This window comes from Carassius carassius, chromosome 20 (assembly GCF_963082965.1).
Source record: "Carassius carassius chromosome 20, fCarCar2.1, whole genome shotgun sequence".
Lineage (NCBI taxonomy): Eukaryota > Metazoa > Chordata > Actinopteri > Cypriniformes > Cyprinidae > Carassius > Carassius carassius.
In genome coordinates, this window is record NC_081774.1 from 16,571,753 (window position 1) to 16,587,469 (window position 15,717).

Sequence of the window (15,717 nt, forward strand, 5' to 3'; positions counted from 1 at the left end):
GTGCCATACCAGAGAACTAAAAATAAAAATAAAATCAGCTCCTCCCCCTATTTCCCCCTCTCCCACACTAAAATAATAGGGGGTCTCGTCTGAGCAATGCGCTCACCGTTAGTTTCCCAGGAGACTGTGTGTGGCCTCTTGGGCAGTCCTCCCACACCTCAGGACTGGGCCCAGCTGCAGAGTTAATAAAATCATCAGTCAGCCATTCAGCCTCACTCCTCACATTCTCTCTGGCCAATTAGTCGCACACCTTATGTGACTCGACTGCCTTCACAACATGTTTCACGCTCTCATCAATTTTATACATACTCATTACAGACTCAAAATGGAGGATGAGGTGCTCCAAGTCTCAGTATTCAAGAGCTTCTCTCTAAAAATACAAAAACAAAAAAAAACCTTTTTGGAATAATTTCAGTCGAATGCTTTTGAGATCGGTTTGTATTTTGACTGCTGACCTAATTATTGTGTCCAGATATGCTGCTCTGGTCTCCCAGGTTCATGTTATGGACTAGCACTGCATGATTGTATCATGATTGATTTTTGCCTAGCTCTCACTTCAGATCACATCTCATATGACCATGTACTTGAAATAAATAAGAACTGCTGTAAAACGTGTGGTGAGGGACAAGCTCATATGTCAAGGTATAAGTCCACTGGTATTTACATTCTTTCCATGAGCATCCGGCTCTCTGGCTGTGTGTCCTGCTTTGGTGGATGCATGACATCATAGTTGGATGCATGAGATTGCTGATGAGATTAAGGAGGGATTTAAGTTGAGGTAGACAGAATGAAAAGAAGGGAAGAAAGACCTACTGCATCTCTTGAATCACATGCACAAACATATGGACCATTAAAGGGCCATTTTATTACCAAGGCCTGTTCAAGATGATAGCTGTAACAATAATCATTTAATAAAAATTCTTTTTCTATGAAAATAGAGACACTACAACTATAACACACAGAGGAGCAGTATGGTTGGAGGAATTTTCAGAAGGTTTTTTGTTTTTTTGTCTCCAGCTTATGAATGATAAAAAACAATATTTGGAAGCCAATAAGTATCTACCTGAGTTTAAAGAATTCCAGCATTAAGCTTAAGCGTGTGCTTATAATAAACAGGAAATTATCGACTGATGGTGGGGAAGCTAACATTGGAAGCCTATTTATTATTATAATGACCTTTATCGTGCTTTGGGAAAAAAAAACAGGCTTTTTCCCTCTGAATCTTCATTTCTGTGATTGAAAACAAGACAGGAATGGTGTTTCATTCACAAGCTCATATTTAGGCAAACCCTTGAATGTTTTTAGGCTAAGTCCTGCAGAACAGCACTGGAGACCCCTTGTGGAATATGTTTGCCATCACACCTATGAAACTCGTGGAATCCCTTGGATTTCGTTCTTGACAAATGCAGAAGTGATGCAATTACATTTAAATTGTTTTCTGGAGGCAACAATTCAGTCAATGTGATTGAGAAACCAAAACAAACATTCCATTATGTTTTCCTACATTGCTTCTAACGGCAGAGGAGATAAATTGTAAGACTGCAAACCAAGTGCAATGTAGCCTACTGCATCTATTACCATAATTTGCAATATTATAATACGTTCCTTTTTTTTACTCAAAGTTGCTGTGTCATTTTTGATGAAAGTCAAACAAATGTTTTTAAACAAATAATGTGAGTGGTAACATTATTTTGTAATCAGTCAAAGAAGTGAACTACAGACATAACGAGGAAATGGGAAACACGAAAATAAGAGTCTCAATTATACAAGGCTAAATTGTATGCAATTATGCTGAATGTTTGCATTAACAATGGTACTGTAATTTCTGTATTTAAATGGAACTGATCACCACTAAATGAATGAATGAATGAATCAATCAATCAATCAATCAAAAACGTCAATATTTAACTTCCTCTATAGTCTACAACAACAACTTTTTTGGTGAGTGAAGCAACACGTAAAATACACATAAAATAGTAGTTTTTGAATGGTTTTAAGTGTAAGTGCAGTTGTTATTCATGTGCAGAAGTATTCACAGCATACTTTCGAATGACCTTTATGTCTGTTTTGGGTGATGTTGAATTACTGGGCTAGCTGAGATCATGACAAGTTCTGTCTCTGTTAGGTTGAGTTGAAGGTGATGTTCTTGCACTCAGGCTGCGAGACGTCTGCCAGGTAAGGATAGATCCATGCACTGCTGGGTGTCGAGCTGGAACTAGATGAATAGCTGCATGTCATCTGTGTAGCAGCTGAAGAAAAATCCATGTCTCTGGATCGTAGAGTGTTGATGTGTACAATCAGAGGCATATTCAGACAGATACTCTAGCACAGTGGCGCAAACTCAGTTCCCGGAGGGCCACAGCCCTGCAGAGTTTAGATTTAACCCTAATTAAACCATTTAATGATCCAGCTAATCAAGTCTTTCAGACTTACTATATTTGAAAGTTTAGAGTTTAGCTCTAGCCCTAATCAAACACACTTGAACAAGTTAATCAAGGTCCTTGGGATTATTAGAAAGTTACTGGCAGGCAATTTTGATCAAGTTGGAGCTGAACTCTGCAGGAAAGTGGACCTTGAGGGCCAGAGTTGGGAACCCCTGTCCTAGAAAGTTCTATACTCTGATGTGAACAGCCACAGATATACAGGACAGTCACCAAATCTGATAAGGCAAGATCATGCCTTGTCATTGTTTTCATAATCACCTCAGTAAAAATCTCACATGGCAGTATACTCACATTTCTATTCTTGATAACCTACATTCATACAATTTAAATGAAATTAAAAGATTTTAATTATAAATCTGCCTGTTTATTGTCAGTTACTAGACTTGTCATATTGGAGGGTCAGCAAATACAAATGTTATCTTTCTTTTGAAAGACAAGGCAGTGGTCAAAATAATTCAAAGTGGCTTTACACTTTTCAAGTTTCAAGGTCCTACACTGAACACTGAACTGATCCACTCTCACCTCACTTCAATTCTGGACAGCACATCCTGGGGGTGAATCAATAAAATTCATCATGGATGTACTTTTTTCCAGAGGTTGGTCTCATATGTTAGCTGTGCTCTGCATGATGTTAAATTCACATTTTTTTAACATCAAACAGTTTATCCACATAATGTGAGATAATTGCTAACAAAAATAATGGTTTTTCTGGTTATTATAGAAGAGACACTTTTCATTTTGTTGTAAAAAGCTAAACATGTGAAATGATACTTGGCTACTTGTGTGTGATCAATCTCAATTCTTTCTCTGGTAGTCCATGATCTGTGCCCTGGCTTTTGTGGAAAATATGTCCATCCTGGAGGCTGAGGAGAAATTTCTGCAAGGACCTTTCATTTACTTAAGGTACTGTAAGGATATTATAAAGGAAAACATGGTCAAACATGACCATCTGCCATCATTCACAAATAATCATTTCTTTCTACAACTATCCAACTGTAGTTTTTTTTTTTTTCAGTGATCGGGAACATTTTGACTCGAGGATTGAACAACAGTTAAAAGAGAGTCATCAACAGGAATCATCCTAGTTCATGTTTTTTTTATGAAATAAAATGTAATAAATGGTGATAATAAATAATATTGTTGTACACAAAAAGTTGTCTTTTCTTCTCAGATAGCTGAATGGCCCTTGGAATCTTATAAAAGGGTGAATTGTATTTTTCTTCAAAAAAATATTTGTAGGACAATGTTCTGTAGTTGTATGACAACCAGTAGTGAATATTAAAGCATAAATAAATATGAAATATTTAATTGATGGTCCATATGATTACAGGAACAACAGGGGCCTCAAACTGTCCAGGCCATAGATCTGCCTACTGCAGGTCTGCAGCTTCTGTGAGTATGTACGTTTGATGAGCAACAAAAAATTAATAACAGCAATTATCAATAAAAGCTGGGGAATTTTGTCTCTAAAATCCATTCACTTTTTTTCTGCTTTCATTTTGAGCTAGAGATATGTTCACTGCTACTGGAGGGCCAACTTCCCGCAAAGCTTAACTCTGACCTTCTATGTTCTATGTAGCCATGTAGCATGTTACTATGCTGATGCACACAAAAAATGTGCTTTTTTTATTTCCCTGTGCATGTGCACCATTCACAAAAATCATAAAAAGGTAATTTGAATTTCTCAGTGTGAATTTATTCCTCACAGCCATCATCTGTCCTTCACTGTGCATGATATTTCGTTAGACCTACACTGCTTGCTTTTTGTACATCATCTGTCATGGCTTTTGTGCTACAGGCTCTGTATTATCTGTCTTTGTTTTTTTGAGCAGTAGAGAAGTACTAACTGCACATATAACATACTATAGTATTCTGAGAGAAAAAAAAACAATTTAGGATAGATGATTGGCAATTTTCAGTCTCTTGATTCTCTCTGTTTCTATATTTGTGTTCTATTTTAGTTTTCAGACATGTTGCATAATTAAAACCGATGTAAGATCAGATCTATAAATTTGTCACTAAACATTCTCTATTCCCTTACTCGCTATATTGGATAAAGATAATGAAAACCCGTTGCTCATTTCTTTCTTAAGCTGAACTACTGTCCCCACCAGGTTTACATTTTAAATTATTTATTTATAGCTTATAATAACTGATAAATAAGCACACCCACTTGCATATACAGTTGCACGGATAGTAATCATTTTAAAGTGACAGTTAATGTTTTTATTTGTTCAGTTAAGATTGGTATATTAAGATTTGAGCTAGCAACTACAGTTATTAATAATGGACATATTTTTCTCCAGAAAGCATTGAGTGTCAGGCTGTGTGGGGTATGAAGCATCGACATATGGCAGCTCTCGCTCAGGTCATGTTGTGTAAACTGTAGCAGCAGGGTAGCACTACAGCTAAGGGCTACAGCATGAGGCTAACGAGAATAATGAGCAATGATCAGCGGAGCTACAATTGTTAGATCAAAGAAAAAAACTGACACATTGTTCTCATTGATGAATGACCAATTACATTTTATACTAAAATTGATTTCCTTGATATCCTAATAGGCCTATGTGACCCTGGACCACAAACCCAGTCATAAGGGTCATTTTTTTTAAAATTGAGATTTATACATCATCTGAAAGCTGAATAAATAAGCCATCAACTAGTAATGTATTTGTTAGAATAGGACAATATTTGGCCGAGATACAACTATTAGAAAATCTGGAATCTGAGCGTGCAAAAAAAATCTGAATATTGAGAAAATCACCTTTAAAGTTGTCCAAATGAAGTTCTCAGCCATTCATATTATTAATCAAAAATTCAGTTTTGATATATTTGCGGAAGGAAATTTACAAAATATCTTCGTGGAACATGATCTTTAGTTAATATCCTAATGATTAGCGGCATAAAAGTAAAATCAATCATTTTGACCCATACAATATATTTTTTGCTGTTGCAACAAGTATAGTTGCCGCAGTTTGTCATTTTCCTTTTGTAAGTATTTTTCTAGATGTTATCCATGTTATATTTATCAATGACATGCAAGTAAACAACCAAATAAAGGATTTCAAGAAAAAAAATAAGGTATCTACTTCCTTCCTGTCACATGAGGCTGTCAACTTCCTACCCCTACTTCCAGGAAGCATGGCGAAGGCAAACCCTCCCAAAGAAATTTAATTTTCATATTACTAATACGTTTTTATTGTTGACATATATACATATATCAATATAATCATGAAGGTCTCTAGAATCATCCAAACAAAACAAATCTTCCAGGAGATCTATAGTTTTTTGTAAACTTAGTCAAATGTCCAAGCGGCAACTATAGTTGCCGGTGGGCAAATAACTTGTAAGTACATATCATGGGGAAATGGGGTATACTGTGTTAACAGGTTAATAAATCAAGGTTATTTGTCTTGTTTAGTGCTTTTTCCTTTCATAATATCCCACCTTAAACATATCTTAACCCTTTAACTGACATCTCTACTGTACAGTAGACCTTAATTTAATTGGGAATAAATCTGTCAAAAGGAGGAGATGAGAGAGCAATCTTTCCACAGCTCTACTGCCCCACTTCTGCTTCTGCTTTTGCCACGGGGGGTGACAGCAGCAGTTTACTAACTTTAGTCAGTCACACAAAAGGAAGAATATAAAGATAAAGAGCTAACACATGGGATTAATTGATGTAGATCATGTGTTTCACCCTTTTATGACATTATGTCTCGTAAGTGGCAAAATATTGAGGCCCCTTTATCCAGTTTGGATGCGTTTCATTCTCATTTGTCAAGGACCCTAATTAATTTTATGATTAGTAGTTTATGATTCCATTGTAATGCTGAAATTCAAACAAGTAATGAATTTACATTATTATATGAAATCACCTATTACAGTAAGGCACTGAATACTATAGGCCTAAAAATTTTTCTTTTTTTTTTTCAGGTATACCTTTTTTATTATATAGATGTAATATTTTCTTCATTCTATTTATTTGTATTTATTTATTTTCATTTAACACACTTCTAAGAATGAAAATACCTCCATGTTCAATAATAAGTAAATAAATAAACAAACAATCATGTGTAGCCTACAAATGATACTTATTTAAATAATCATATATTTAAAAAGAATATCATTAATTTAATGAATATCAAGGATTTTTGTCAAGGTTAATTCATTTGACCTAATCAATATGTGCTTATTCATAGTTTCATAGAGTTTCTTTCTTCTGTTGAGCACAAAAGAAGATATTTTGCAGAATGTTGGTAACCAAACAGTTAAATGTGTAATTTTCTTTCAGATATACCCTTTTTATTATATAGATGTAATATTTCCTTCTTTCTAATTATTTTTATTTATTGAATGTTCTTTGACTTTTATGCATAGTTAATTTGTTTATGAATAAAGACTGATCTTTTGAAAGCAGTTATTTTGAGTTAGATGCAAAATGCTCTCCTATTCAAATTTGACATTGAAGGGGTGAATACAACATATTTGCCCACCAGCAACTATAGTTCAAATACATTAAAATACGATTTTCAAGAAAATAAACTAAAACCTGGGAAAAATAAATGCAGAACATGTTCACATAGGACACTATTAACATGACTATATGCATGAAACCATTCAGAAAAATTTGGGCACAAATGGATTAAGGCTGGTTTTGTGGTCGGGGGTCACATATTGTAATCATCATAATCACAAGCTAATCATTGCCTTACATGTTCATTGTGTCTGCTTCACAGAATACATGATGTTTACTAACATAAATGATCTCATAGCTGTATTTTACTGCCATACAAGAATTACTTACTGATTGTACATTGAAGCAATGTTTTCCCGTGAAGCTACTTTGAAACATGTATTATCAAAAGGTCTATACAATAAACTTGAAGTTAATTGATTTTTTTGAGTTTTTTTGTCAAGGGTGTAAATAAGTACTCAGAATATTGTTAAAAATTATTAAAGTACAGCATTCAAGTTTTTTTTACTTTTGATCACGATTTAATAATTTCGCAAGATCATTTTCTCAATGTAACAAAATAGTTGTTTTCTTGTGATTTCAAAATAATTCTCGTTGTTTTCTTAAGATCTCGATGTAGCAAAATAGTGTTTTGATTGGTATTTTTCATTTTGCCTTTTTCCCAAATCAGCGTTGCTACAGTACATTGATTCAAACAAAAAATTTAGCCTGAAATACACTTGAGCTCCAAGACTAGTGAAGACTGTCAAACACTGACACTAACCTTTTTATCAAACACTTAATGCCCAGCCAAGCATGCTCACTCTCTGAAAAAACACAGCAACGCTACATAATGAGGTCATTGTTCATCAGTGTCCCAATGGAAACTGGCTGCTCGTCTATCAGTCTGACAGTCTCCTCCTCAGCCCCCTGACAGTCTCCCTCAGACAGTTTGCTCTAAAAACTTACTTTGAAGTTTGGTCTGAAAATGAATGCAAGAACACCATCATCTTGCAATAGTGAAAGAGTTTGACAGCTACAACCAACATTTCAGGCAGTTAACCTAGTTTAACATTGTTTAGTAAACACTGGTTTTATAAATGTTGCATTGAATCAAGCATAAAGGGCGACAGTCACATACAGTATTTTACAGAAATGATAACTAACTAAAATAACTAGCACAGACTGAGTGACTTCAAACCAACTGCTAAAAGTGAAACTGACTTCACTGATAAATGTTTATTTGAAAATGTTTATTAATCATTTTAAATGCAATAAGTCTTTCATACTTGATAACATTTAGATTATATATAGGCCCGTGACATTTGAAGATCAAACAGCTCAAATCAGAATCATATTTTATCACCGTTAAAACACACAAGCAAACAATATATTTATTCAAACAGTATAAGTGTGGAAAAAGTACACCACAGCAAGACAAGAAGTGGTTTAATTCAAATGTAAAGTTTGGTCCATTGCAGTTTATTTTGGCCAGGAACCGCCCACTCAAACAGGAAGAGGCCACCCGATTAACATGTAAAACAACCAAACACAGTCCGTTTCATTTTTATGTGCCCTTTTAGGATCATATAGAATATATCATAATAATAGTGATAAAAGACTGGAAAATGTCACATGATATGCAGAGAGGGGGAAAAAAAAAGATATTGTGGCCATGTCTTATTAATTTGTTCACTTGTTGTAGTAAATCATAGCAATGTTGTACTAATTAGTTTTCTTGATTTGTTTAAAATAAAAGGAACACATTAAGCCATGGCCACTTTAATTGAAATGAGGGAATGGAAATGAAATAAAATTTTATCATTTGTTGGAATTTATTTTTAATGTCTAGCCACAATATCAATGATTATTCTCTAATTTGAATTCATGTCTCACTATTGCTGTCAATGGCTGTATAGAAAACACCTCAAAATAGCAGAAAATGTATCTGAATTCATAGTATCTGAATTTCTGTGTGAAATTCTTTTATGGACATTGTTGATTATAATTCTGCTTGTGGATGTCTAGTTAACTTGCTACTAAGTGCCTCAAGCCAAACCCTGCTGTTATTAACCTTGCAAAGTGATTAGTTCCTCCTCAAAAGTGTTCATTGTATCAGACCTTAACTTGACCATGAGGACTGATCAAAAAAACCTTTGTGCCTTTATTCCCAGAAGTTGCTAAACACCTAACAATCACATCAGAACTGAAGTTGTTATTTTCGCGTGCAATATGCATCAGGCAGTCACTAAACGGACTGTGGGCGGTCCATGGGCCTGACGTCCAAGGCATCATTGCTTATCCCACTATGTAATCCCATTGAATTATTTACAAAATGTAGCCATTTCCATGCTGGACGTCTGTGGATGCAGATATTCACTTTGGCCAGCAGTGAATGGTTGCATTAAGTTTTTGTTCTCTGTCCAGTTGCCTGGCTTTAAACACACACACACACACACACACACACACACACACACACACACACACACACACACACACACACACACACACACAGATAAATGCTTTCTATATGGAGCTGGAAGTCAGCCAGACTGCAGGATTACAAGCTGAACCTCCAGATGAACAGAGTGTTTCATCCATCACTGCAGCACTCCAGCAGTCACTGAGTAAGGAGAAGCCGGAAAACAGCGCAGCATGACTTTCCAGCTGAGAGAAGGTCCCGTATCCCCTCATGTCCACTGTCTTTGTGAGTGTCCCGATACATGGTATACATCACCTCCCCCTGTTGATGTCTTTGGTCAGGGTGTTGGTGGTGGGATTAGATGCTGAGCTTGTTTGGGATTGACTGAGTCGTTGTCTGACCAGGGTCCGCTGGAGCTCGGCTCGCCTGGCCAGGGCGGCCCTGAGCTGGCCACGAAACTCCTCGATCCTCCCTTGCAGCTCCTGCAGCTCCTCTTCCCATGGCTTTGAGAGTCCAGAACAGGCCGGGGGTGAGAGCACAAGGCTGAGACTAGGATTAGGGCCGCCGTTGGAACACAGCTGGGTGGGTGGGCTTCCCACCAACCCCCGCCGGCCTCTTTCTGGTCCAGTGGGTGGAGCTTGGAGTTGGTAGCTGTTGAGAGTCTCCAAGTTGAAATGGACACGCTTGTTTTGCTCTTTGGCCTCTCGACCGGCCATGGCGCTCTGATTGTTCCACTTGGTTGTAGAAGTTGAAGGGGAAGTCGAAGAGGTGGAGGGCGGTGGAGAGGAAGTGGAGGGTGGCAGACGGTGGAGATTACAGTTCTCTGACAGGCACAAGGTGGGACTGAGAGGAAAATACAGTAGCAGTCAGCTTTACAAGATGCAGGGACACAGCACTTCACAAACAGACCCCACAATCAATGGAAACATGGGGCCTCTTCAATATGCCATTAATGAAACTGAATGAATCTACTTGCTTTTTACTGGAGAGTCCAGTATCGATTTTTGTCCTTTGTGTTATATTTTCTTTCTTAGGAGTGTGTTTAAAAAAAAGAATAACTGCTTATTTTAAATGAGTTCAAAGCTCAGTAATGTTTTATTATACACAGTATGCAAATTATAGTGTCATCAGCTGAAAATAAAGGGTGATAGGGTGATCCAGTGTCAGTTTATTATCTGTACATCATCATACAACTTATTTACCCTATAAAGCCTACTGTATCATATTTGATATGCAAAATTCTAAGGCCTCTAAATTTCATGATCATGTAATGGATTTTGCACAATCAATTACATGCCTTCTGTCATCTGATTGATAGTTTTTATTTTTTAGCAAGCAAAAGGCATTTATAGTATATTTTTCCATTTTTAAAAAGCCCCCCTCCTGGTTGTACCCATTTTTATTGCAGTGAAATATGTTCATATAAAAATAAAATATTATAATTATATTGCAAAACACAATCAAATATAATAATCAAACAAAAAAAATTTGTTTTATATATATATATATATATATACATATATATATTATATACACTGTGTATATATAATTATATGTCTTTACAGGGTTAAATGTTACTTATAAAATAAATAACATTGGGCATATCAGAATAGGCCCATAACAGATTGCTGTAATTTGACAATAACATTAGTCTAAACTTCAATGAGGAGAATTAATACATTACATTGCACTTTTAAGAAATTTGTCAGTTTATTACATAATAATCTTAATTTACCATCTGTCACTGCTGTCAACCTCTGATTTCCTCTCATCATCACAACCCATATTTAATGCACGGTGGATTTTCTGTAGAAATAGAAAAAGGATACAGAACAACAGTCATATTCAATATAAGCTATACAGAATCAAATACAAGACATGCCTACCACATACAGGTGGATCTCAAAAACTTTGAATATCATGGAAAAGGTCTTTATTTTTGGTGATTTAATAATAAAAAAAGCAAGTTTATATTCTAGATTCATTGCATACAAACTGAAATATTTCAAAAGGGTTTTTTTTGTTTTAATTTAGATGGTTACAACTTACAGCTTAGGAAAACATATATATAAAAAAATTTGAAAATTCAATTTTGAGTTGGATTAGTTGGATTAATTTTGATTATGAATACTGGGTACCTCTTGGGTTAGTTTAGAACATGCAACCACAATTATGGGAAAGACTACTGACTTGACAGTTGTCCAGAAGATAATCATCAACACCCTCCACAAGGAGGTCAAGCCACGGAAGGTCACTGCTGAAAGGGCTGGCTGTTGTTCAGTGCTGTATCAAAATATATTCATAAAAGGTTGACTGGAAGGAAAAAGTGTGGTAGGAAAAGGTGCAAAAGCAACAGGGATGACCACAGCCTTGGGAAGATTGTCAGGAAAAGCTGATTCAAGAACTTGGAACTCCTTCACAAGGAGTGGGGAGTTAAGCCGGCGTGAGCGCATTAAGAGTCACCACACTCAGACGTCTTCAGGAAAAGGGCTACAGCTGTCACATTCCTAGAACCAAGCCATTCCTAAACCAGAAAAAAACATCCGAAGCATTTCTCTTGGGGTAACGAGAAAAAGAACTGGACTGTTGCTCAGTGGTCCACAGTCCTCTTTTCAGATAAAAGTATATTTTGCATTTTATTTGGAAATCAAGGTCTGGAGTCTGGAGGAAGACTGGAGAGCCACAGAATCCAAGCTGCTTGAAGTCCAGGATGAAGTTTCTGAAGTTAGAGATTAAGTTAGAGTTAGAGTTTTATCAAGTCTAAAGCCAATGCAGCCATCTACCAGGAGATTTTGGAGCATTTTATGCTCCCATCTGCAGACAAGCTTTATGGAGATGGTGATTTCCTTTTCCAGCAGGACTTTAGCACCTGTCCACAGTGCCAAAACCACTTCCAAGTGTTTCCAAAATTTCCGGTTTGCTGACCATGGTATTACTGTACTTGATTGGCCAGCCAACTCACCTGACCTGAACCTCACAGAGAATATATGGGGTATTGTGAAGAGGAAGATAAGTAACATCTTTCAAACAATACAGAGGAGCTGAATATCTGAGCTGCTATCAAAGCAACCTGGGCTTCAGTAATGGCTCAGCAGTGCCACAGGCTGATCGCCTCCATGCCACGCTGCATTGAAGCAGTAATTTGTGCAAAAGGAGCCCCAACCAAGTATTGAGAGCATAATTAAACCTGCTTTGGAGATCTTGAACATTTCTGTTTTGTAAGTCTGTCTTTGATTGATCTTTGAGAAAATATTCTAATTTTTTGAGATACTGATTTTTTGATTTTCATAAAGTCATAACCATCAGAATTAAAATAAAAAAACTCTTGAAATATTTACGTTTGTGTGCAATGAATTTAGAATATAAGAAATTTAGCTTCTTTATTATTAAATTACAAAAAACTTTTCCATGATATTATTATTTTTTTGATGCACCTGTATAACCTCCTAATTGTGCTTTCAGCTTCCTAACACTAGAGGGAGCAGACGCACCTGTGTTTATAACAGGAACATGCCTTCTTGAATAAGATTTTGAATAAGATTTAAAAGGGATAAGAGTAAAATAGTAATTCCTTTAGTTAACTGACACTACTTTAACATTATCAGCCTTTATACACTGATCTGTTTTTGAAGGTTATTTCACCATGTTTGTCTATATGGAGGCAGGCGCTCACCTGACTGGTGTGGAGCCAGTATTTGAATCTCTGTTGGTGGCGGAGGTGAGGCAGGATGAATCGGAAGAAAGTGTGCTCTCCAAGCAGAGTGAGCAAAGCACCTGCCACCCCCACACACAACAGCACAAACAGCCCCGAGAAATGCTGGATACCCATCTGCAGAGTCTGCACACACATGAACAATAATACATAAAAACACAAGAGAATAGATCAGAGTGTAACACAGTACTGTCACTGACTGCACCTTTTCCCCTGAGAATTTTTCTTTTTTTTTTCTGCTGCACTGCACAAATATTTTCAACATTAATAATAATAAGAAGAAGAAGAAATGGTTCTTAAGCACCAAATCAGCCTATTATAATCATTTCTGAAGCACCATGTGACAAATTTTAAAAGATATCAATATAGAAAGCAGTTATATTAAACTGTAGTAATATTACACAACATTTACTGTATTATTGATCAAATAAATGGAGCCTTGATATGAGATATGAGTCTTTTTAAAAACATTTAAAAAATCTTATCGACCCCAAACTTTTGAACGGCAATGTGTGTTCCATTATTTGTTTATTATTTACTATGGATATACAGATTATAGATATTTTTCAATGGCATCTCTTGTACCTACGTGACCAAGCAGTCAGAGTTAGGCTCCACTGAGAGCCATTTTTAAGAAGCTGACGACAAGCAACCTATACATTTTTTTGCAAGCAACCTATAAATCAGCAATATTTAATTTAATATATCAGCAGATGTTTTACCAGTGTTCTTGTTTTCTTGTTAAATGTTTAGCTCTCTCCAGGTATAATAGACCTTCCAGTGCCTGACCCAATGTTATTTTCCCCTCGGGTGTTAGAAGCCCCAACACACACAAAGGAATCCATCATCCCCCTGCAATGCTTTGATCTGGAGGGAGAAGGAGTCCTGCTGACTAGAACTAATCACAATTTTATAAAGTATTGCTGTTATAATTTAAATGAAAGTTATGCTGACTTGGAATAGTTGAAAAGGGGAAAATATTCCACTTCCTGTCCCCCTCATATGTGTGGGGCATGTTTCGCAATATCAGACACTCATTGGTCACCCAACACTGCACACATTGAGACTGCAGTCCCATGTTCACTCCATCATACCTCTTCTGCGAATGTGTTCATTCTTACCACATAACAGGATTGGCTACAGCCTTTTATCATGATGTCACTTTCCAATAGAGTGTACTGGGCGATAGTGGTTAAATGCACATGCATATATATGCATATATGCTAGTGGTCAGATGAAGTGCTCACTGCACTTCATGTTGGCTGCTCTGAATGCTCGGATTTCTTTTAAATAATGCAGTAACAGTTTACAGCATGCTTCTATATGTTAATATTGGGATTGCATCATTTAAGTATTTTGTATAGTATATTTGTAAATGAACAAAAAATAGTTTTATTTTTTTAATTATTATTATGTACTAACCTTTAAATTAATAATTTTAATACAATGCATTTAATGTGTACATACATGTTGTACAAAGTCGTATTAAAAATGTGTAACTAATTTTAACCACGGTCAATCAATGTTCATTTCCACATTTACTAATATATATTTAAAATCAAAAGTTGTATTTTTTTAATTAATGCACCGTGAACTAACATGTACAATTATAATTTTACATGCACAGATAGATACTGTAATTAAATTATTTTAAAACGTGTATTGCTCATTGTTAGTTCATGTTAGCTATGCATTAACTAATGTTAACAAATGGGACCTTATTTTAGAGTGTAACCGAAATACTTCAAAATAATAAACTTAAGTGTGAACCAAATTTTACCTGCCTAATGTATAGACAGACATCTACAGTAAACTAAACTTTAACTTCATTTCTGTTAAAACTCATGTATGTCATGATATTTGTAATTACAAGATGAAATTGCAATTAAGTACATTTAAAATATATTAAATATAACTGTAATATCGAATAACACATTACAATTAGAATGAATATAATCAAGCACTCTACATATGCTTTAGTATTGTTAGTCAACAGATCAAAATGTGTACTTTTTTAAGGATTATTAAAATGAAAGATGTTCTTAAAGTATAATGAAAGTGTACTCCCCTCCCCATAAGTACACTTAAGTGGTCTTTTATTTTATGAATATTATCTGCAGGTATGTATGAGTGTATATATATATATATATATATATATATATATATATATATATATATATATATATATATATATATATATATATATATATATATATATATACATTTAAGATTTGATATGCACATTCAATACAATTATCCATAGCTCTTTTTCACAAGGATGCACTTAACCATTATAATGCATTAACCTTTTTGTAATGCGTTACCTTCAATCATGTCATATTAAAATTTTTTTACAAATTCTCCCACATAAAGGTTCGACTGTACTCTTTTAGACAAATATGAATATGTCTTTGGCTTTATACACTCTCTTGGCACAAAAACCAAAGAAGTGCTTTTGCTGTGAACAACAAAGTAGTATTAAGGAACAAATTTTGGCATTTGTTTCTCATCATTTATTTATTCATCTATTTTGAGAGTACGCCAGATGCAGCACTTAATGTTGGATTGTTTCTTTAAATTCCCCATCGCTTTCAACCCTGCATCTTTGTATCTGGCCACAACCCAAGATGCTGTTTGAAGAATTCTGACTAATTTAATAAAGTCTGAATTACGTTGAGGAGAT

At 35.4% G+C, this 15,717-nt stretch overlaps 1 protein-coding gene and 1 long non-coding RNA gene across 2 annotated transcripts in view; one reads left to right on the forward strand and one right to left on the reverse strand.

Moving 5' to 3' along the window:
• The first annotated feature begins 1,224 nt into the window (after positions 1-1,224).
• LOC132095812 (uncharacterized) lies at positions 1,225-3,630 on the forward strand. Its single transcript, XR_009422512.1, has 3 exons — positions 1,225-2,175; positions 3,259-3,347; positions 3,460-3,630. It is a non-coding gene; the product is annotated as an uncharacterized LOC132095812 (long non-coding RNA).
• Positions 3,631-8,562: 4,932 nt separating this feature from the next.
• Positions 8,563-15,717, reverse strand: part of LOC132096499 (glutamate receptor ionotropic, NMDA 3B-like) — a 42,508-nt gene continuing 35,353 nt past the window's right edge. The window contains exons 7-9 of the mRNA XM_059501891.1: positions 12,996-13,160; positions 11,058-11,128; positions 8,563-10,165 (exon numbers count right to left, since the gene is read on the reverse strand). Of these exons, the coding sequence (XP_059357874.1) occupies positions 9,634-10,165; positions 11,058-11,128; positions 12,996-13,160 (768 nt within the window). The 3' untranslated portion in view covers positions 8,563-9,633. The remainder of the gene's footprint in view (positions 10,166-11,057; positions 11,129-12,995; positions 13,161-15,717) is intronic.